Raw genomic sequence first — 21,634 nt, 5'->3', positions numbered from 1 at the left:
TACACATTACATAAACAATTATGTTCAATAAGAAAATTAATATTAATAAGCTCATTTGGCTGAGCACAAAGATTCACGTTTTTGGTGTATTTACTATCAACAAACGCTTATTCATTGTCATGATTTATTTAGTTCAAGACCAATTTTTAATGTGAACCCAAAATACATTCAGTGAATATGCAACTTCTTGTGTAGAAATAAAAATAGCACATAAACAGAACTCGAATTACTTTATTTAAAATATTGCTGGAGCTTTTTTAATGAGATGGAAGATTACCTGAAATGTTATGCTTTACTGCAAAAATCCCGATTTGAAACAAAATTAACAAAATAAAAAATTATTAATAAAAAACATTATACTATCAACAAATAATAAATATTATAATAAAATATTAATAATTTAATATAAGAGAAAAGAGTACTTGTCAGACTTTCTTAAGAAAGTGTCTCAAAGTATAAGAGGTTTTACTATTTTAATACTGAGGGCAGACTTCTTGATTGTAGCCACGATAGGTAATTATCCAATTTAGTTAATGATAAAATTACGAAAGTTCAAATAAAAAGTTTATTATCAAGTTCCACATTGGTTGGGGTTTCTGCATGAAGAAGCAAGAATTTAAAATTTGCGAGTGACAGTTACTTGATAATATTCGACGCCATTAAATTAATTGCAACATTATTGCTTAAACGGTTTTAGTTCTCATCATCATGAAGAAGTTCGAAGTTTATATCGGTTGGTTTCAAGCGTTAAATGGAATAACTCACTATTATCCGGAATTACAAACGGGTCGCTTAAAGAGATCAAAAATATTGAAGGTGTACAGTATTTTTTATCATTTCGTAATGATATGTGGAACTCCCTTTGTATTCCTGGATTTGACGACACAAGGTCCAGAAACTGAATTTCTACAATTTTCAAATTGGCTTAATTATGGAGCTTTGTGCCAATGTTTCCTTGATACGATTGTTATAATCTCGACTGTGTACTGTGCGCAATATCTGCAAAATTCAATTCAACGCATAATGGAAAAACTAGAAAAGATGAAACACATTTACCCACCTGTGAAAGATCAGAGATATCTTTATACTATGCTGTATGTAAGAGTTTTTATTACATGCTTTAATGCTGTACTTCAGAGCTATTGGAATTATAAACGATGGCCCAAATCGTGTTCGGTCCACATGTTCTACATTCTGTATTCATTCTGTTCGCATAATATTGTTTTTGGCATATCTCTATTTAAATATGAAATTCTTTGGAAACTATGTTTTTGTGGCAAGGGATTAAGGACTCATCTGGAACAGTTGTTGGCGAAACCAGTCGATCTTCATGATTTACAAGAGTTCTTCAAACGACAACAGGAGCTCATTAATGTCTGTCGTGAATATTGTGGCACTTTTCGACATTTAATGTTGTGGACTACTGCTCGCATCATTTTTGCCTGTGTTCTATGTGGATACTTTTTCATTCGGATAGAAGTTATAGAGTCATTTTATTCTGAGGCCTCGATTTTGTCCGTTTTATTTGTCACTTTTACATTCGCCGATTTTTATGCTTTTAACAACTTGGCCCGGAAAGTTTCTGATCTCATCCCAGATACCATAGCTATCTTAGGGCGATTGAATCTTCAAGATCCTCACTTGGAACGCACTGTAAGTTGAAGTTTAATAAATGTAATTTTGGTTTCAATAGATCTCTCTAATACAGATTAACTGGATGACTTTGCAACTTAGTTGTCAGAACACGAAAATTAAAATTTATAATATTGCTACTGTCAACAATCGACTCTCATTTATTGCTGTCTCAGAGGTGATCTTAAACATCTTGTATATGATCCAAAATGATTATTATTTCTTTGGGAAATTTAATAGTCAACACGATGAATAGAATTTAAGATTTTCAATTGTAAAATGAAATCAATTTAATAAAAATATAATAATGTTTATTTATACAAAACGTAAAGTCATTAAGTACTCCATTATATTCCTAACTTAACTATTGTGACATAACATAATGAAAAAAAAAATACATAACTAAAAGATGTACTTCTATAATTTTGTCTATAACATTATTAGTATATTTAAATTTAGATGTAATGTTTAATTCTATCAAATTGTTTGTAATTATCGAATAATTAAAAAAACTTTAATGGAATTCAATATTATAAAAACAGGAACCAATTAATGCTCTCTTAAATATTTAGTATTATAGCTTTCATCAAGATATCATAGGCAGTCACAGTTGGGTTCTTTCTGATAGATCATTTTATTATATGATACTGCTTAATTCGACTTTAGGTTCATCGGAAAGTTCTTATCTCTGAACTATAGCTATAGCTTTTAGCTATTGCCACCAAGTTCTAGTTCCCATTAAACTAATTGATTTTCTGTAAGCGTTCTGTATTTGTTCTATACGATTTTAGTTGTCGCAACTATGAAGAGAGTAGAAGTGTTAATCGGTTACTTTGAGGCTATCCATGGCATAATCCAATATTTTCCCAATCTAAAAACGGGTCGTTTACAGAGATCAAAGTATCTGAGAGTATATAGCTTCATTCACAATCTGCTACTGGCTTTTGGAATTCCTCTCCTTATATTTGATGCTCTAACTGAAAACCCGGAAATTATCACTCACATGTCCTCAAACTGGATGACCATTGGCAATTGGTTTTTTGTCAGTATTCATATGATTGTAATAATTTCGACTCTATACTGTGCTCGATTCCAACAACGTTCAATTCAACGCATAATGAAAACGCTAGAAACGTTAAATCGGAATATGCCAACAGCCACTGGCCATAAATATCTTTATTTACTGCTGTATAAAAAACTGTTTATCATCTGCATAAATATCGGCATTCAAATACAATGGGATTATATGCGTCGACCTAAAGAAGTTTCTGTTAAGATGATCTATATTTTGTACTCATGCTGGACATATAATATTACTTTTGCAATATCCCTATTATCTTATGAAATTCTCTGGAAAATATCTTATTGTGGCATCGGATTAAAATCGCAGCTTAAAGAATTGCTGGCTGGAAAAGTTCAACTTGATGAATTGCAGGAGTTCTTTAATCGACAACAGAATCTAATCAATGTTTGCGGAAAATTTTGTGACACTTTTCGACATTTAATACTGTGGTATCCTACACAAACGCTTTGCACCTGTATATTGGGAGGATATATGTACATTCGACTTCAAGTGCGAGAAACATGGTCTCCAATGGTTGACTATAACCTATTGGCATATATTTTCTTCGAATTCGCAGAATTCTACGTATTCAACAACTTGGCTGGGACTGTTTCTGATCTTATCCCAGAGACTATATCAATTTTAGGACACTCGAAGTCTCAAGATGTTTACGTGGATCGCGTTGTGAGTACAATAATGCATGTATTTTTCTTTGATTTTTCGATAATTTTTATTTCAATTTTGCAGATCAGTCAAATGACACTTCAACTAAGTTGTCAGAGCACAAAGATTGAAATATTTGGCACAGCTACTCTCAACAAACGCCTCTCGTTTTTAATAATGTCGGAGATTGTTTTGAATACATTTACCGTGATTCAAACTGATTATTCATTTTTCAATTAAATAAGAAACTAAACATTTCTCATACAAAATCATTTAAATGTGAATTTCATAAAAATAAATACATGTTGTCTGTAAAACTTCAAATTTAGCATCTGTGAATTTGTGAACGGAGACAAAGCCAAATTTCTGGTCAACTTGGTAACGATTTGAAAATAGTTTCATGTACTAACTTTTTGTCAGCTAATGGCTTTTGGTAGTTCGGGTTTTCTGTCAGTCGTACGTGACAACGGCAACAAGTCAAAACAGAACAATTGAGGGGTTAGATTCAAGATTTTACACAAATTAAAATGCTTCCATTGTGGGACACGCGAATGTATAAAGTTTTTTATGCGAGTGTTGCGCCAGTTTTGAAGCCATTTGTCCAATTGCCAAGCGACATGCGACTTGTGAGTGCCACAAACTGCAGATTTATGGCGCCACAAAGGCAACAACAAAATGGGAGTCTAGTTCCTTTTGGCGAGAGTGAAATGTCTCGAGAACAACATAAAGATGTGGCGTGACTTGTCCTCGGTCTGGTTTGCGTGTTGGCAATGGAATTACATGACTATATACTACATACATATGTATATTTGTTTATATGTATTAAGATATGTATATTAGAAAAGCTGCCGAATTCTTGGAACGCTTTATTACACTCTCTGCGTGGGTGTGTGTGTGTGTGTGTCTGTGTGTGTGTGGGGGGGCATAGGGCGGGCCATGAGATAGATCTATATAGACTAGCGGCTCACTAATTGTCATTAATCAGTTGGAGCTGACGTCAGTTGACAGCCTCATTCAATCAGCAATTATGTCGTGCACTATTGACCACAACAACAAAGGCAACAACAGTAAAAGCAACAGCAGCCCCAGCAACAGATGTCGTTATTAGACGCTTTAGGTTAGGCTTTCCACGTTGCCTTTGAAGATCTTGGCAGAGCTAGTTATGGGCAAACCCCAAGCACATGACAGCTGCTCGATAACGCAACAACTTCAATTATTGTAGGTTTCATTATACATAATTATGCCTGGTGTAAGACAAAGCGATCGACTAAAAAGTACTTTTTTTTAAGGGTAATTTGAAGGTCAGATCAGTATTATTCTATTTAATTAGTATATAATAGTATATTGTTACAATCTCTTTTTACATTGTTTATGATTGTTGTTTTAATTTTAATTTTATTGGATAATCCTTTTTTCAATTCTGTTTTATTATAAATTTTTATTTTTTCATTTTCCAAAAAACTATATACATATGTATGTAATATGTTCCCAATATAATTCCAATATGAGGACTTGTTTATATCTCTAAAACACCTAACAATATTTCTCTGATATTTTATGTTCGGTATAATTTCTTTATTAAAAGTTTACTAAAGTTTTTACATTTTTACAACTTTTATACATATTCTTTTTAACCTTATTACCCCTTTCCTATTTTATACAGGGTATAGCTGGCAATAATAGTGACTCTCAATGCTGAATGCAGTCATTTGAAAAGCGATTCGACAAAAATTTAAAACAATTTAGCTTATGTCACGTCACGTCAGTCGATGCGAGACGACACGAGACGAGCCACACTCTATGGCCACAGAGAGCGTTGGGAGGCAATGAGCGGGGGAGGGAATCACAAAGAGCCGCAGTGCACAAATTGTATTGTGTCATGCTTGATCTATGTACAACTATTGTACAACAAAGACTACAAGCTATCTACATCGCTGAGTGAATAATATGTGGCATGTCTCGCTGCCGTTCGCCTATTTATTTATGCACACATTTGTTTAGCTCAATAGTTTTAATTATAATTAACGCCTTACTGCAAATTAAAACAATGAGTCGACTTCGACTTTTCCCGCATTGCAATGCGAATTGAACTGAAAATGGAGCCAAGCCAAGGACGGACCAACTTAAAAGGTTAATAAATTGTAGAACTGATATTAAATGACAAACATTAATGAGCTTTACTTATAGTATTGCAAATTCTATTGTATTTGTGAATCATAACTTAAATGTAAATATAGTAAGGGAATATAACTTGCGGGAAGTACCCTATGAATACAAGGAATTACTAATTTAATGATGTGGGGATTTGTCATTAATTTTTTAAAGATAATCACGCATTTAATGACTAAATGATAAATGCAATATTGTGTGGAAATTACTAAAATACTGCAAATGTATTTAGTTTGAAATATGCTAAAATACTGCGAGTAATATTTAATCTAAAAAATGATTAGGTATTTAAAAAATAAATTTTACATTTTTATACCCGCTACCCATGCCGACAGGAAATGTATGTAACAGGTAGAAGGAGGCATCTCCGACCCTATAATATATATATTCTTGATCAGCGTCAACAGCCGGGACGATCTAGCCATGTCCGTTTGTCTGTCTGTCCGTCCGTCCGTATGAACACCTAGATCTCAGAGACTATAAGAGATAGAGCTATAATTTTTTGGTGTATACAATAATAACTATAGTATTTATGAGTCCTGAAAATTTGATTGCGATCAGATAAAATTCTGGAAGGTATTAAAGAAATACTTTTGTATGGGCAAAAACGCCTACTTACTAGGGGTCTTAGTTGCTTTGGCCGACAATCTGGTACATTGTATGGTATATTTTGAATGTGGTACTATATCGATATACCAAATATACCATTTGGTATATTTTTAGTATTTTCGGTATATTTTGAAAATAATACCGCAATATTTTGCTTTTATTCAAAATGGGTAGCGGGTATCTCACAGTCGTGCACACTCGACTGTAGCTTTCTAACTTGTTTAATACTTATCTCAATCTAGAAGCATCCTTACTAATGATGTGGGGATTATTATTTTTCTACAGTTAATTACGCATTTAATGACTAAATAATAAATACAGTTTAATTTCAAGATTGCTTAGGTTTTGCAAATTATATTTTGAGACTTTAATATTCATTTCTAACAAGAAATACGCTTAGTACAGCAATAGTGAGACCTTTCATTATAATTATCATTCAACCAATGCAAATTACTAAAATACTGCTATTATATTTAATATATTTTCAAATGAAATTGTATATTTTTTAATACTTATTTCCAGCGGGAAATACCCTCAATACTTAAGCTGCTGAACTCTTCTTGATGATACGGGGCACGTAGTTGTCAGCTGTCATCGTTGACGCTTATCGTAATGGACATTAACATGAGGCCTGTCAGCATTAGTTTCAAACCTCCCCCGCACCATGACACTGCAGCAATGCAAAGCCCCCTCGTCACACCCTCTAAACATGTGTAGTACAGACAAATGTAGAGCATACTTAGTGCTAAAGCGTTGGTGGCAAACTGGCGATAAAGATAAAGAGATTTCGTAGAGACAGAGAGAAAGAGAGAGAGAGAGAGACAGCGAGAGAGTGAAAGAACTGAAATGGAAAAGTCAGAGGGCATCCCAAGCGGATTTATGACACTTGAGTGGTGCCGCCCAAGCAATATATATCATTTATGCAGCAAATATGTGCGCTCAGCCAAGCTAAAATCCCCACCAAAAAGAGCTAAAAACCAAAAAATTCTCGTATAATGTGTGGAAATACAAGAGTTGTTGGGCTAACTGAGTGAGTTTTAATAATTGATCAAGCGAGGAGAAGGAGTAGGAAAAGCGGAGCGAGAGCAAGAGGAGAACAGCCAGCGGAACAGGGGCCAGTAAGTGGGCCATGTCAACGTTGCGCTGCTGGCGTGTGGAACTCGCATCAGGCTTGACTGCAATGCGAGCGGGCCAAGGAAGCGTGTGAAATCCCATTTGGCTAATGGCCAACGGCGACGCAAAGAGATGAGACGAGACGAGAGTCGGGGCCAACAACAACGACGACGACGACAACAGGAAAATCAACCTGTTTCCACAAAATCCAAGCGAATCGGTCGTGACTCAACCTCAACTGGTGCAGCGGTCGGAAAAACTCGATTCGCGTTTTCCAGCACAACACACCCCGACCTCACGTCCCCCTTTTACAGCCAGGGGCCGCGGCCAATGTAGGGCACAAGTACAAGCACATTTTACGAATGTCTCTGCGAAATACAAACAGCGCCAAAGGCAAAACGAAAGAGAGAGAGAATGAGAAAAAAAACGAAAAAGAAAAAACTGGTTTATTTTCTGGTTGTTGCCGACTGGGTTTTCCTCATGACACCATGGCCTGATTTCAGATTTTTCCGCGACTCGTTTACAGTGGCACACCTTTTCCACTTGCCACTTGCCACTTGCTACTTGCTGCTTACTGCTTGCTGCCACTGCTGTTGCAGGATCATCATCGGCAACAGCAACAACAACAACAAAAACAACGCCAAAGTTATACAACGAACATTTTCCAGGGTCTATTTCCAGCTGCTGCGGGGGTGGATTTTTGGGTGTGTGTGTGAGTGTGTATGTATGTGTGTGTGGGTCAAACAGGGTGTGGCGCAAAGCCCCCCCGCACACGCCCCCTCGCATTCCATTCGCATGTGAAAGCATTCAAAAACATTCACGGGGTTGGCGCTGAGCTCTTCTCTCCACTCGGTGGTTGCGTGTGCGTGAGTTAGTTTCCTTTATTTGTTTGTTGTCATAAAAGTCAAACAGTAGCACCACAACGACGACGACTGAATGGGTGGGTCGGTGGGTGTCTAAGGGTAGAGCTGCCTTCAGTTCATTTCTTGCCTCAGTTACTTTGGCTGTAACTTACTTACATTTCACTGCGATGATGATATCAGCGAAAGGAGTCGATGTCAATATTGGTGATATCGGTGTCGACACGCTGCCACGCTCTGCATATGCATGCATATTGGCCATAAACGTTGGCAGTTACCACAACTCACTCTCTCGGTGTCTGTGTGTGTGTGTGTGTGGCGCTAAAACGATGGCCAGCATTGTCACAGCTGGCTGCCAAATAATGATGAGGTTTCCTTTGGCCAAAATCAATATGCGCTCAAATTTGATTGCGTATACGCAATGAATGACAAATAGTCCGAAGCTGTGAGATTGCAACTTAATTAAAAGCGATTTACATGTCAGCACGTGATAATACTTATTACACAGACTAACGACAGCCACTGTCCAGCTGTCAGTATTGCAATTTTCTTTTTCGATCTTTTGCTTAATAAGGTAAACTAACGCAATTTTATGACGTAAGTTGAATTTATTCAATTAGGATTTTTAAATTTAGTACAATTTGTATTTATATTTTTTCATTCTTGCTCTTATTTTCAAAATATACTTGAATTTTATGTCATTTCTATTTTAATTAGTCCAATTAAAATTTTACACTTATTAATCTACAACAAATCAAATCTAATAGTTAGAATTCGTAAATAAACCCAATTTAAAGTTCCAACTTGGGCTGTCATTATTGTTTAATTTAATTTTAATTACTGTATTCCAATTCAATACAAAAACAAGTAAGAAACTTACAGTCGAGTGTGCTCGACTGTGAGATACCCGCTACCCATTTTTAATAAGGGCAAAATATTGCGGTATTATTTTCAAAATATACCGAAAATACTAAAAATACTAAAAATATACCAAATGGTACGTTTGGTATACCGATACAGCACACCATTCAAAATATACCATAGACGGCACAATGTACCAGATTGTCGGCCAAAGCAATTAAGACCCCTTGTAAGTAGGCGTTTTTGCCCATACAAAAGTATTTCTTTAATAACTTCCACAATTTTTATCTGATCGCAACCAAATTTTCAGGAATCATAACTACTATAGTAATTATAGTATATACCAAATTCGCAACTCTAGCTTCAAAATTACGATTTTTTTGATTTGCGGGGGCGCAAGTGGGCAAATTTGAAACAAACTTGATCTGCGTGCAAACATAACAAATGCTGTCGAAAAAAATTTATAGCTCTATCTTTTATAGTCTCTGAGATCTAGGTGTTCATACGGACAGACGGACAGACACACAGACGGACAGAGACACAGACGGACAGACGGACATGGCTATATCGTCTCGGCTATTGACGCTGATCAAGAATATATATACTTTATATGGTCGGAGATGCCTCCTTCTACCTGTTACATACATTTCCTGCCGGCACAAAGTTATAATTTCCTTCTACCCTATGGGTAGCGGGTATAATGATTTGTCTTCTTATAATTTATTTGAATTTATTTGCGCCCTGCAAAATTGTAAACTCTTTATTTCAGAGCAATGTTTGCTGATGCTAATTGAATAACTTGAAAGGGATTGAACCCAGTTTTTGAGGTTTGTCGTGAGCTGCATGCATAAATGGGGAATCACAAACAGATGTCGAAGATATCTACATAAAAGGTAAGGGAGAAATATATGTATGCAAGAAGAACTCTCTGCTCAAAAGAGGCAACAAAACATAGTGACCTATATATGTATATCGGGACATTATTGGATTGCTCGCAAGGCAGATTCATTTAAATTTATAATTGAGTGACAACGAGGCAGCAGCAGCAGCCACAGAGATGCTTTGCTTTATTCCAACGCTACATACAATATATATACTATATAAATAAATATGTATGCATTCTTATTGTTAAACTTTTATTTTGGACTGTGAGTTCAAGAACCCAGAAAGTTATGCCATGACTTGCGCTTCAATTAGCATTGCGCATACAATAGGAAAGAAAAGTTAATTTCACATTTTAAAAGCGGATTCTAAATAAAAACGCGTGTTTAGATGAATTTCAAACGACCTTTGGGGGTCAATTCAATTAAGCCAAGGGTGTTCAATCCTTTCGCCCGTCGTAATTAAGCCATTTGATATGCCAAACATGTATCAAAACACGGGACCAATTAGTTAACCTCATCATGTTATTAACCACACAAACCAAAAGCTGCGTGTTACCAGATTCTGTTTTTGGTTACCATAATTACGAAATTACGCAATCCAATTATAATTTCAAAATGTGTTTAATTGTGGTCAATTCGGCATTCACACACATCTGTATAAATACAGTGGTCAGCAATCCTTGCAATTAGTTGGTCACCATGTATCCACGATTTCTGAGCCGCAACTATCCGCTGCACAAGGATCTCTTCTTCTCCACGAGATACTCGTTCAGTCTCCTCGGTCTGCGCTTCGAGAAGAAGCCCACCATCTGGTCGACTGCTTGGCTCATCTTTAACTTTATGAATCTGGCGCATTGTTGCCAGGCTGAGTTCAGTTTTGGCTGGTTTTACATACGCATCAGTCCCGTCGATGCCATGGATGCCTTCTGCCCACTGGCCTGCAGCCTGACGACGCTCTACAAGATGGCCTGCATGTGGTACAGTCGCTCCGAGGTGGCCCTGCTCATGGGTCGCATTCGTCAGCTGACCGAACAGCAGAGTGGCGAGCAGCGGGATGAGTTGAAGCGTCGCTACTACCGCATGGCCACGCTGTTGAGTATGCTTATGTTCACGCTGGGCTCCATTAACACGGCGGCATTTGTGCTGCGCTCCTTGTGGGAGATGTGGTCACTGCGCCACGAGCCCTTCAAATACGACATGCCCTTCAGAATGCAGTAGGCACTAGAGTAAATTCTCCTCTCACTCTTTATGTAGTTCCATATTTCTGTTTAGCTTTCCTGCCATCGCTCACCGTTTGCCTTTGTATCCGCTGGCTTATCTCTATTCCACTTGGTACGGTCAAGTCACAGTCTATGCCTTTGTGGCCACCGATGGCTTCTTCTTCAGCTTTACGCTCTACGTCACTTTTCTGCTGAAAGCACTGCAAATGGACATTCAACGTGTGCTTAAATCCATGCGTTATGGTAAGTTGCTGACGCATTAATGAATTAACTAACAATTATTTCACTGGCAGATCTCAGCGAAGGCGAGTCGAAAAAGTGCTGTCAGCAGCTGCACAATATCATCGATCGCCACAACGATATCGTTGGCATTGTGGAGCGTTTCTCAGCGATTATGGCAGCGCCCACTTTTGCTCAGTTCCTATCAGCCAGCTTGGTGATAGCCACCAGTGTTATCGATATACTTATGGTGAGCATGACAGTAGTATAAATTGATTTGACAGATAAAGAGATTTACATTCAAGTGTTTGAAAGTAAGTGCTATTTATTAATATCGTTATGTGTATGAAGTTAGCAAAGCTTACTTTAAAAAAGTAATGATGATAGACAGAAATAAAATGTAGAGTTTTGTATTCAGGCAGTATTTGTGTGAAGATAGGAGAGCTTAAAGAGTTACAACAATTTGGTAGTCGTGATGACAAAAAGGTAAAAAAAGATTACATTTTGAGTTTTGTATCGAATAATATACTATAATTTTAAATGAATAAGATAGGAGAGCATAACAAACTTCATGACTTTGAAAAAGAAATAATAATAGTAATAATAGTATAGTAAACTTTCAAGTAAAGTCCTGTTACATTAATATCGATATTTCAATGAAGACAGCAGAGCTTACAAAAGTAATGATAGAACTAAAATGTTCTTTTGTATAAGGTGCAATATATTAATATCGATAGTTGTACATCAACTTGTTGAATTATTATTGATCAAAAAAATGAAAAGATACAATTTTAAGTATTGTATCAAAAAAGATAGTACAACTTTCAATGAATTGCATAGATAGAAGGTATGAGAGCTTATCAAACTACAAGATTTTAGAAAAGTAATGATGAGAAACAGAAATCAAATTTGGAGGCCTCTTGTCATGAAGATAATAAAGTCTTGAGTGAATGTTCTATTATATGAATATAGATATTTATATGGAAAATATCAGAGCTTAAAAAATTACTACACTTGGCAAATGTAACGATGAAAAACCGATACAAAAACTTGCCACTCGAATGAATAATGAATACCTTCAATACATAAACGGTTTTAAAGTCAGTTAAGTAGTTAACTTTAGCTGCTTCAATCACCTTGCCATATCTACTCGAAAATTGGAAAAACCGAAATTTGTATATAGAAATATCATGCAGCTGAAGAGTAGTACTTTAATAATTGGATTTGACATCACATTTAATTTCGCTACGGCTTAAAGCAATTACGGCATACGTACTGTAGATGATATCATATGAGTGCTATCGAGACGTGCTCAGCTTATCACTGTGCAAAAAAACAAACAAAAAAAACAAACTTTGATTTGCGAATTTCTTAGTATTCTGGGTACAATATCATTCGCTACGTGGTCTACGCCAGCACGGTGAGCTCGTGTCTCTTTCTCTACTGTTACGGAGGCACCGAAATGTCCATGGCGGTGAGTTGAGCACAACGAAAGCAAAAAGAAGGGTCCCAAGTACCACACAATGCATGTAACTGTGTTTGGTTTTGCAGAGCCTGGAACTGGGTGAATCGGCATACAATAGCTACTGGTATCAGTGGGATCGCAAGGTGCGACAGCGTGTCTATCTGCTCATCATGCGCGCCCAGCGACCCATCATGGTGCAAGTGCCCTTCTTTGCGCCCTCGTTGCCGGTCTTCACAGCGGTGCGTTGAATGCAACTTTGACAATTGTTAACTCTCATACACATTTTCTTTCCCTATTTTGTTTTTTTTGTTCGTTTTCCCCCTGCAGGTCATCAAGTTTACGGGCTCCATTGTGGCGCTGGCCAAAACCATTCTCTAGTCTCGGTAAGAGACAAAATAAGAAGAAAAATAAATTGCATCAAGTTGCTGGCGCCAAGAGATTCGCTTGCATGCGAATACTTTTTCAAGTGTCTGTCACTTCGCACTTACCCTAAAAGTATGCAGCACTTTTTATGCACCCGAGAGACGATTTTCATCAGTAGAAAAAACATCATTCCTTTGCTCCCCCCTTTACGGCATTACTCAAATATTTGCAGTGTATGTACGTAAATAATTTGTTGAATTTATGAAAATATTGCAGGAATTTGTGTTGACACAGTTCAATGATTTGCCAAGGAATTTTCAGTTTTACAGCAGCTTTGTTTCTCACACAATTCCTCAGCCAGTTTACTTATAGTATTTGCAATTTGAATTTCGGAAGAGTTCGTATAAGAAATTTTCGTATTTTTGACTTTACTCATTTCAATTTACTTTGTGGCGCAACAACGACAACGACAACAACAGCCAGTTACCAACTGGCATTGACGTCAAAAGGCTTCAGTAACGAGGACACAACAACAACACAAAGGACTCTTCTGTTCACATACATACATACATAAATATATACATATATATGAACCCGGTTGATTAAAAGCGCCTGCAGGCTTCTGACATAAGAAAATGCCAGCCAGTTTGCCAGTTTTCAGTTTTCAGTTTTCACCCCGTTGCCGGACTTTGCCCATTGGCCATCAGGCATACGCCTCGTATACGTAACGAGCTCAAAATTGACTGAGGCTACTTTATTGTTGCTGTTGTTATGATTTTTGTTGTTTTTGTTGTTGGTTTTTTGCATGCTGCAACAATAAGCCGACCCGAGCTTGCTTACATCAAAGTTAAGCTCCTTGTCCGCATCTTGAACACGTGAATCCATCTTTTTTACGTGCTTAACAGTTAATACCTCAATTTGCTGACCATAAATCCATTTGGGCGATTTGATTTTGGCATTTTGATTACCAAGAATTGCTGATTAGATTTTCTGTTCCCATCGACTCGATTAGTTAGTTGGCCCACAATGAAACCCAAACTGCCCACACGCTACTTTTAGTGCACTTTCGAAGGCTGATCTCGCCACAAGTCCGAAGAGTGAGATTCGAAAATGGGATTCATATTCAATCTGCGGCTGCTTGCCACCGTTCTACTCATCGTTTTGTCCAGCGCACATCGAGGTGGGTAAAGCTAACAAAGGGGCATAATTCTTTTTTTTATTTTGTGGCTTAAAATTTGGATAAAGATTACAAAAATAATTCGGATAATAAGTTGAATGTAGAATGAGCTAAATACTTATATTTAAAGCCGGTATTCCTTTTGCTTTTCAATAGTCATTTATTCACTTAGCCCAATTAGTTTCAATTGAGCAAAAATATTTCATGTGAGCTAACACATTTGTTTATTCGACTTCGATTAACGGATTATAAACTTTATCTATAAATGAAGCGAATGAATGAAAAAAAAAACTATACTTAAATTTTGCACATTATTCGCACTTAAGAATAGCACAAAAGTTTAGTTTATTGATTTATGAACGAAACGTGTTCAACATTGTGTAACGATTGAAATTTGATAAATATTATCAGCTTCTTAATTAGTCAAAGAATTTCCCACAATTGCGTGAACACTATTTTCATAAAGCTCAAAAGTTAAGGAAATGTTAATTAGTTTCTTATATTATTATGTTTTGTTGGAAATAAAATAATGAATAGAAGTAAATCTTTGTTTTATGACAAGCAATTCAATATATTTTCCATGAATGAATAATAAATATAAGACTTTTTTGGATCTTTTATAAAATGAAGTACCTAAAATTCTTTCCTTGCAATTATTTTTTAAGAGCTGAGCAAAGTCGCCCAGCAATTTGAGAAACACGCAAAAGAATGTTTGTTCAGGTTGTTTGTTATTAGCAGATGAACGCTTATCTTGATCGTAAAACAAACTCGCCAAGGTGATACGGAAGGCGATACGCACATGACCACTGGCGATTAGTAATTTAGTACTTTAAGTAACTTTACTATAATTGGTTATTTACGCTCTCCACTGTCTACAGTAAATAATCGCAATAAACCCTCAATTGCAGACCATCAACATGCACGCCATGCCCGCGCCTCCCTTGGCCTAAAGAACGAGGCGGAAGCGGAGAGCGCCTACTGGCGAGAGAAAGCACAGCAGACGCTGGCCGCCAAGCTGGAATCTCTGCAGGCGGTGAACACAAATCGTGCCAAGAATGTGATCATGTTCCTGGGCGATGGTATGTCCATTCACACAATTACAGCGACACGCAATCTGCTGGGCGACAGCTCCGAGAAGGTGTACTTTGAGCAGTTCCCCTACACGGGTCTATCGAAGACGTACTGCGTCAACCGTCAGGTGGCTGACTCGGCATGCACAGCTACCGCGTATTTGGGTGGCGTGAAGGGCAACTACGGCACGATTGGAGTGAATGCGAATGTGCCACGCTACGACTGCACTGCAGCCAACGGTGAAGAAGATCATGTCGATAGCATTGCCAAGTGGGCACAAGATGCTGGCAAGGATGCGGGTTTCGTTACGACCGCTCGTGTCACGCACGCTTCGCCCGCCGGCGTTTATGCACACACTGCGGATCGCAACTGGGAGAATGATATGGAGGTCGTGGAGGCTGGCTGCAATCCAGAGGAGACCATTGACATTGCTCGCCAACTGGTCGAATGGGAGGTGGGCAAGAACCTTAAGGTTATCTTGGGTGGCGGCAAGAAGAACTTCCTTAACAACACAGTGCGTGATGAGGCCGGTCAGCGAGGCTACCGACTCGACGGACGCAATCTCATCAACGAGTGGCTGGCCGAGAAGCAGTCGAGGAACGTCTCTGCCAACTATGTGTGGAGTCGCAAGGGTCTGCAGCAGCTCGATCTCGATAAGACTGATTATCTGCTCGGTCTGTTTGCCAACGATCATCTGCCCTACGATGGCGATCGTGAACGCAATCACGACCTCAGCCACTTGGCTGATCCCTCACTCACCGAACTGACCGAGACGGCTCTGAAGGTGCTGCAGCGCAATGAGAATGGTTACTTCCTGTTCGTCGAGGGCGCACGCATTGACATGGCCCATCACGACAACTATGCACGTCGCTCGCTCGAGGACACTGCCGAGTTTGCCAGGGCTATCCAGAAGGCTCGTGAACTGACTTCCGAGGAGGACACACTCATCGTGGTCACATCCGATCACTCGCACGTGTTCAGCATTAATGGCTATCCGGTAAGCTTACTTTATCTATACGAAACTCTTCTTGTGCTGAACTGTTGACGTACAGAATAACCGATAAATGGGTTATATTTGAGCGAAACAACCTTAACTGTAAGAGCTAGAAGGCTGCCAAGGCTTCCTAGTTGTTAAACCTTGACATTTCGCATAATTCCCTCAGCAAAAGTGTTAAATCTGGGTAAAGAAGCTTTAACCTAAATAGTAAGAACTAGAAGGCTTCACATTTTGCACAACTGGGTTAAATCGGAATGGATATTTTTAAATTGTCTGACAACATTTTCTTTGCAGGAACGCACTCAGGACATTACTGGTCTGTCGGGCACTCTGGGCGACGACAATATTCCCTATAACATTCTCTCCTATGCTAACGGACCTGGTTACTATGCCAGCTTCGGTCAAGCCGAGGGTCGTAAGGTCATCACGGAGAAGGACACCAAGAATCCGCTCTACGTGAGTCCAGCCATGGTGCCTCTCAGTGCCGACACGCATGGAGGCGACGATGTGGCTGTCTTTGCTTCGGGCCCCTATGCTCAGTATTTCAGTGGCACTTACGAACAGGCCAATATTCCAGCTTTAATGGCCAGAGCTGCCGGCATTGGACCTTATGCCAATGTTTAGTCAGTCTCAAAAAAACAAAAATAAAAAAAAAGGAGGAATTCCATTTCTGTTTGTTGCAGCATGTAAAATGCAATTAAAAGACGAATACAGCAAAAATGCACTTCTCAGTCTATTGACGTTTATTTTATGTTTTAGTCGCTCTGCAGTGGCCATTGGCAAATCGAATGGCTTTTAATTGAATGCCAATTGGCAGCGACAGAAGCGCAGAGAAGCAATTTCCTGGCAATTCCCTTATAACAGCAGCTAACAGCTGTACCTCAATCGCAATTCACTCGTAATCTGTTTGCAGCTCAAATTCGATTTCAATTAACAATCAACAGGCAACTGCAGTGCTTAGTGTTTAGTTCGACCTGAATCAATCAATTGGTCAATAAAAGTGATTGATAACTTGTGAACGCGTTTGCGAAAGAAGAGTGTTAAATAGATATAAATGCTAAAATGCAAGTTTAATGTGGGTCAAATGCTCATAAATCGGTACATTAACGATTTTAGTATTTTACCTCTGAGCAAAGTATGGTTACACTTTTCAGTTCTCGCTAGGTTACGCTAAAATTCCGTTAAACACACTCGAAATTAAAGCGCCACCTGTGCATAGACTGCACACACTTCAATTGTCCAAATGTGTGCGTGTGTGTGTGCGCTCTACTTACGTCAGCTGCTGTGCAACGAAATTGCATTTAAATCCCATTTGGATTGACAACGTCAGCTTCTAGTTTATGGTAGCAGGCAACTGCTGCAGCACAATTTGATCACTGGTCCACGACCAGACCAAAGCCGCAGGCAGCCAGCATGTTACCACCAACCGCAGCTCGTAGGTTTGCTCTTGTAATTGCGCAAATCTGTCGGCCGCACAGGTGTGCGAGCAACGACGACCTGTTGGCCAAGAGACTGTGGGGCAATTGGATGCAATGCCTGTTATTCCAATTAGATGACTACGACCAGCATATATAGCATATAGTTTTGGCTATTGTCAAGCACGTTATGGGTGCGATTAAGTCATGGATGACAGGGTACAAATATGTTGCAAAATTTAATTAAGAGATACGTTCGTAAATTGCACTCACCTTTGTTTTATTTTGCAGCAAACAAAGTATTCACGCTTATCACTAGTTAGCAATGCACATTGGACAAAACAAAATAGAAAAATTGAAAAACAGCACACAATTATAAAAAATGTCGAGAATGCGCGCACTTTTGCAATTTAATTTAATAAATGCCATTTTAATTACATTCGGCTCAACACTAGACTTTTTACGTTTATCGATAATTGTGACGATCCTTCGATACACCATTTTAGTGACGTGCTGTGCAACACTAACCTCAAGCTGTCTCCGATAACAGTTGGCGCTCTGATATTGATGTTTATCGGTATACATCAAGTTTGAAAGGCTTTTCAATAATTAAAAATTGATTATTATCTCATTTTGTGTGGCAAATTGACGTAGCACTTAATTAAACTGCGGCGGCACTTTAAATGTTGCTTTTACTGACAGCTCTCGAATTCCGAACTTTAAATTATCGAAAACTGCGAACGTTTAATGGAAATTTAATTATGCTTTTGGTTTCTGCGATAAGTTAATGTGACCAACATCATGTCAGCCTTTATCAGTTGAATTCTAGCACATACAAAAAATTGCATTTCATTTGAGAAATCATCTGATAGGCCAAGGAAAAGCAATTAAGTTAATTAAAATGCGGCTATTGCCGGATTAGCCAACGTTATTTCCTTTAGTTCTAGTTGTAGCTACGAATTGGATTAACGTTTGTATTGCATACTTTCTGGCGCATAATGTCCTGCCATAAGGCTTGGTGTGACACACATTGTGTGCAGGGATCGCGATATTTGCAAGTTTACAGTAATTGACAAAATTTGCTGATGCTGCTGAGATTACCAAAACGATCCCAAGGTTGGACGAAGTCATGCACATTTAAGCTCGAAGACCGATTATGACTAGGATTGCTTTAGACAACTTTTAAAATTTAACCTCTATTTAACCTCTATTTGCATCTTCGGCTTTGGCTTTTCTAATCACTCTCTGCTTTTCAATGTTACGAGTTTTGGCACACATGCTCTATATAATGCATCGCTCTATAATAAGACATATTATACGACTTTATTCAAAACCCAAAAAGGAGTCTTCTTAAAAATCTTTAATTGAAATCATTCTTAACTCTAATTTATTGATTGAATTAAAAATTAAAGTGATTACAATTTTTAAATTTATTTTTAAATTATTTCTAAATTACCATTTGTTATTATTTAAACAAACACGTTTACCAATTGCCTAGGTGTTCTTTTTATAGTTTTTGTAAAGTTTTTCATGCTAAAAATATAAATAATACTAGCATTTAAAAGCTCGACAAACTTTCAACTCTAAATATTATATTCTTCGAATCATAAAGGTATGAACATACTGATATTATATTATACATACATAAATCACTAGATATGTATGTACATACATATGTGTCTTTGGAAGCATGTGCTCCTCCTATATTTTTTTTGAGGAGGACACGTTTCAGCTTCGTGCAATCGGAAGCATGTAATTTATTTTCGATTCTACGTGTCTTTCGAGCTTTGTATAATTTCCGTTAGCATTTCAATTTAACAAGATTACATTTTAATTTGTAAACTGAGCAAAGGGACATTTTATTGGGAGGCTGTGGGCAAAGTGGAAACCCAAAAGTGGACTTTGGTTCTACTTTTTTGTGTGTTTCGGAAGAAAGGGGAGTGGCAAGGGCAAAAGGGTGCGGTGCGAACAAGAAAGTTGTGCGTTGTAAGCAAGCGAGCGTTGTGAAAGCCAAGCCAAAAACCGAACCAAACCAAGTCAAACCCAAAGCTAAAGCTAAAGCCAAAGCCACTTGGCCAGTCAGTGCAAGGCAAGCCTAAGAAACTGGGTCAGCAGCGACATGAGCGCAGAGTGAGCTAGAGCGCGAAAGTGTGGCCAGCCAGCAAGAGATAGAAAAACAGTCATACACTCACATACACAGACACACACACATGAGTACAGGTAGAGAAAGAAATAGAAAGAAATCCAGTTGTGGTTTTTGTGTGGTTTCGTGGGACCGTCCACAGCAATGTTTAAAGGTCCATTGCTGGCAATGCAAAATGCATGTTTATATGTGCATATGTATGTGTATGTCAGCTCTTGCAACGCTGCATAAACATTTGAAAGGCGATAACAAGAAAAAATATATGAAAAGCAAAAGCAAAAACAACTACAACAATTATGCGCAATGCGCACACACAACAACAACAGTGCTTCGCTGTACTTGAGAGATGAGAAGAGAAAAAACGCGCTGGAAAAAAGCGAAACAGCAGCAGAAAAAACAGTGTAGCCCCAAAGGCAGCAGGCAAACAAACGTACATACATACAAGCATACAGAAAATGTGTTCAAACTAATGGCACTGCTGAGTCAGCCAGCAGCTCGCGTAGCCAGCGCGCGAGCTTAACGTGCGCCACAAAAAGCTCTGCGCTGCGCTACATCAACCACAGCTGCGCGGCATATACACACACACGCACACAACTACGGTGTACATACACATGTCCAACACGAACACGTGACGGCATGTGTAAGTGTATTGAAGCTGGCGCTGTAGCGGCTGCCGCAGTTGGAGCTTTTTAACGAAACTCATTCTCTCTCTCTCTCACGTTCGCTCTGGGGCGCTCTCGCAATCGCGCGCGCGCACTTCTAAGCACATTCAAATTGGACGCGCTTTTTTGTATCTTTCGGATACACATTATGTACACGATGTGTTGTTGTATGTAGGGAGCAGCTACACGGGACAGAGTGAGCAGGGGAATTTTGCGCAGCGACTGCGACGTCGACGCAGCAGTTAAGTGTGCCACATTTTTTATGTTGTTGCTGCTGCTGCTGTTGTTGTTGCCCGGTTGCCAAGCGCACACACAGTTATAGGCCCCCGACACCGATACACGATAAAAACACACACTCAGACACACATGTACAAATGTATGTATGTACATACAACTAGCATTTTTCAGCCTTCTGTCAAATTTCATGTGAATTAACAGCCAGCGATAGCGATGACTGCAGCATTTCAATTAATGCTGAAATCGTGTCAATGTATTTACAATAGAAACACATAACTACACATGTATGTATTATATGTATGTACATATGTATGTTTGTTTTTTGTTATGTACTGTAAAACTCTTTTCCTCCATCCGTTTATCGACATTTCGTTGTTTTCTTCTGTTTACTTAACCTAAATGTGAACCCCCCGTCCCCAGGGCCCGTCCGCCCACTCATGTGCCTTTCGTTGGGGGTCTTATGTAAGTCTGGGTGCGGAAATGGGACAACGCATACATACACACAGCTATATACATACATACATACAGTTATATATATTCGAAAGGTAGTTAGGCAGAGAGGAGGCGGGGTTACTCTAAAAAAGCCCTTTGCTCCAATAAATAGAGCTTTTTTAAGTGTTCCACACACTGGCACATGCAAGTATGAGCCCACTGGCCAACATATTAAAACTCGGGATTTGTAAAATTTTGCCATTTATACATATATTTAATATTATTTCCACTTAATGCATAATGTTACTTATTTCGATTGTATTGGATTATCGTATATATATATATATATATATATATATATATATATATATATATATTT

At 38.3% G+C, this 21,634-nt stretch overlaps 2 protein-coding genes and 2 long non-coding RNA genes across 5 annotated transcripts; 2 read left to right on the top strand and 2 right to left on the bottom strand.

The window, feature by feature from the left end:
* Positions 1–461: 461 nt before the first annotated feature.
* On the bottom strand, positions 462–18,221 carry LOC132792536 (uncharacterized). The gene is made up of 3 exons (XR_009633014.1): positions 18,055–18,221; positions 1,061–1,651; positions 462–999 (listed from the first exon to the last, which is right to left on the bottom strand). It is a non-coding gene; the product is annotated as an uncharacterized LOC132792536 (long non-coding RNA).
* LOC132792189 (uncharacterized) lies at positions 7,708–8,761 on the bottom strand. 2 transcript variants are annotated; one of them, XR_009632977.1, is made up of 3 exons: positions 8,607–8,761; positions 8,265–8,552; positions 7,708–8,205 (listed from the first exon to the last, which is right to left on the bottom strand). It is a non-coding gene; the product is annotated as an uncharacterized LOC132792189 (long non-coding RNA). The 2 variants fall into 2 exon arrangements; XR_009632976.1 differs by having other exon boundaries at positions 8,269–8,552.
* On the top strand, positions 10,554–13,727 carry LOC132791979 (odorant receptor 45b). Its single transcript, XM_060801154.1, has 6 exons — positions 10,554–11,068; positions 11,127–11,317; positions 11,368–11,543; positions 12,669–12,767; positions 12,845–12,997; positions 13,086–13,727. Exons 1-6 carry the CDS (start codon positions 10,554–10,556, stop codon positions 13,134–13,136), a joined length of 1,185 nt encoding a protein of 394 aa, XP_060657137.1. The 3' UTR covers positions 13,137–13,727.
* On the top strand, positions 14,173–17,090 carry LOC132791978 (membrane-bound alkaline phosphatase). The gene is made up of 3 exons (XM_060801153.1): positions 14,173–14,301; positions 15,207–16,366; positions 16,661–17,090. Exons 1-3 carry the CDS (start codon positions 14,232–14,234, stop codon positions 16,988–16,990), a joined length of 1,560 nt encoding a protein of 519 aa, XP_060657136.1. The 5' UTR covers positions 14,173–14,231; the 3' UTR covers positions 16,991–17,090.
* Positions 18,222–21,634: the final 3,413 nt, after the last annotated feature.

The sequence above is a fragment of the Drosophila nasuta genome, chromosome 3 (genome assembly GCF_023558535.2).
Source record: "Drosophila nasuta strain 15112-1781.00 chromosome 3, ASM2355853v1, whole genome shotgun sequence".
NCBI lineage: Eukaryota > Metazoa > Arthropoda > Insecta > Diptera > Drosophilidae > Drosophila > Drosophila nasuta.
This window is presented reverse-complemented; position numbering and strand designations above follow the sequence as displayed.

What these genes read in the sequence shown, in the direction of transcription:
- LOC132791979 (XM_060801154.1), top strand. Translation starts at nt 10,554, where the DNA reads ATGTATCCACGATTTCTGAGCCGCAACTATCCGCTGCACAAGGATCTC. An exon ending in GTGTTATCGATATACTTATG is followed by an intron (nt 11,544 to 12,668) that starts GTGAGCATGACA and finishes CGAATTTCTTAG; the next exon opens with TATTCTGGGTACAATATCAT. An exon ending in GCACCGAAATGTCCATGGCG is followed by an intron (nt 12,768 to 12,844) that starts GTGAGTTGAGCA and finishes TTGGTTTTGCAG; the next exon opens with AGCCTGGAACTGGGTGAATC.
- LOC132791978 (XM_060801153.1), top strand. Translation starts at nt 14,232, where the DNA reads ATGGGATTCATATTCAATCTGCGGCTGCTTGCCACCGTTCTACTCATC. An exon ending in TTTGTCCAGCGCACATCGAG is followed by an intron (nt 14,302 to 15,206) that starts GTGGGTAAAGCT and finishes CCTCAATTGCAG; the next exon opens with ACCATCAACATGCACGCCAT. An exon ending in TCAGCATTAATGGCTATCCG is followed by an intron (nt 16,367 to 16,660) that starts GTAAGCTTACTT and finishes TTTTCTTTGCAG; the next exon opens with GAACGCACTCAGGACATTAC.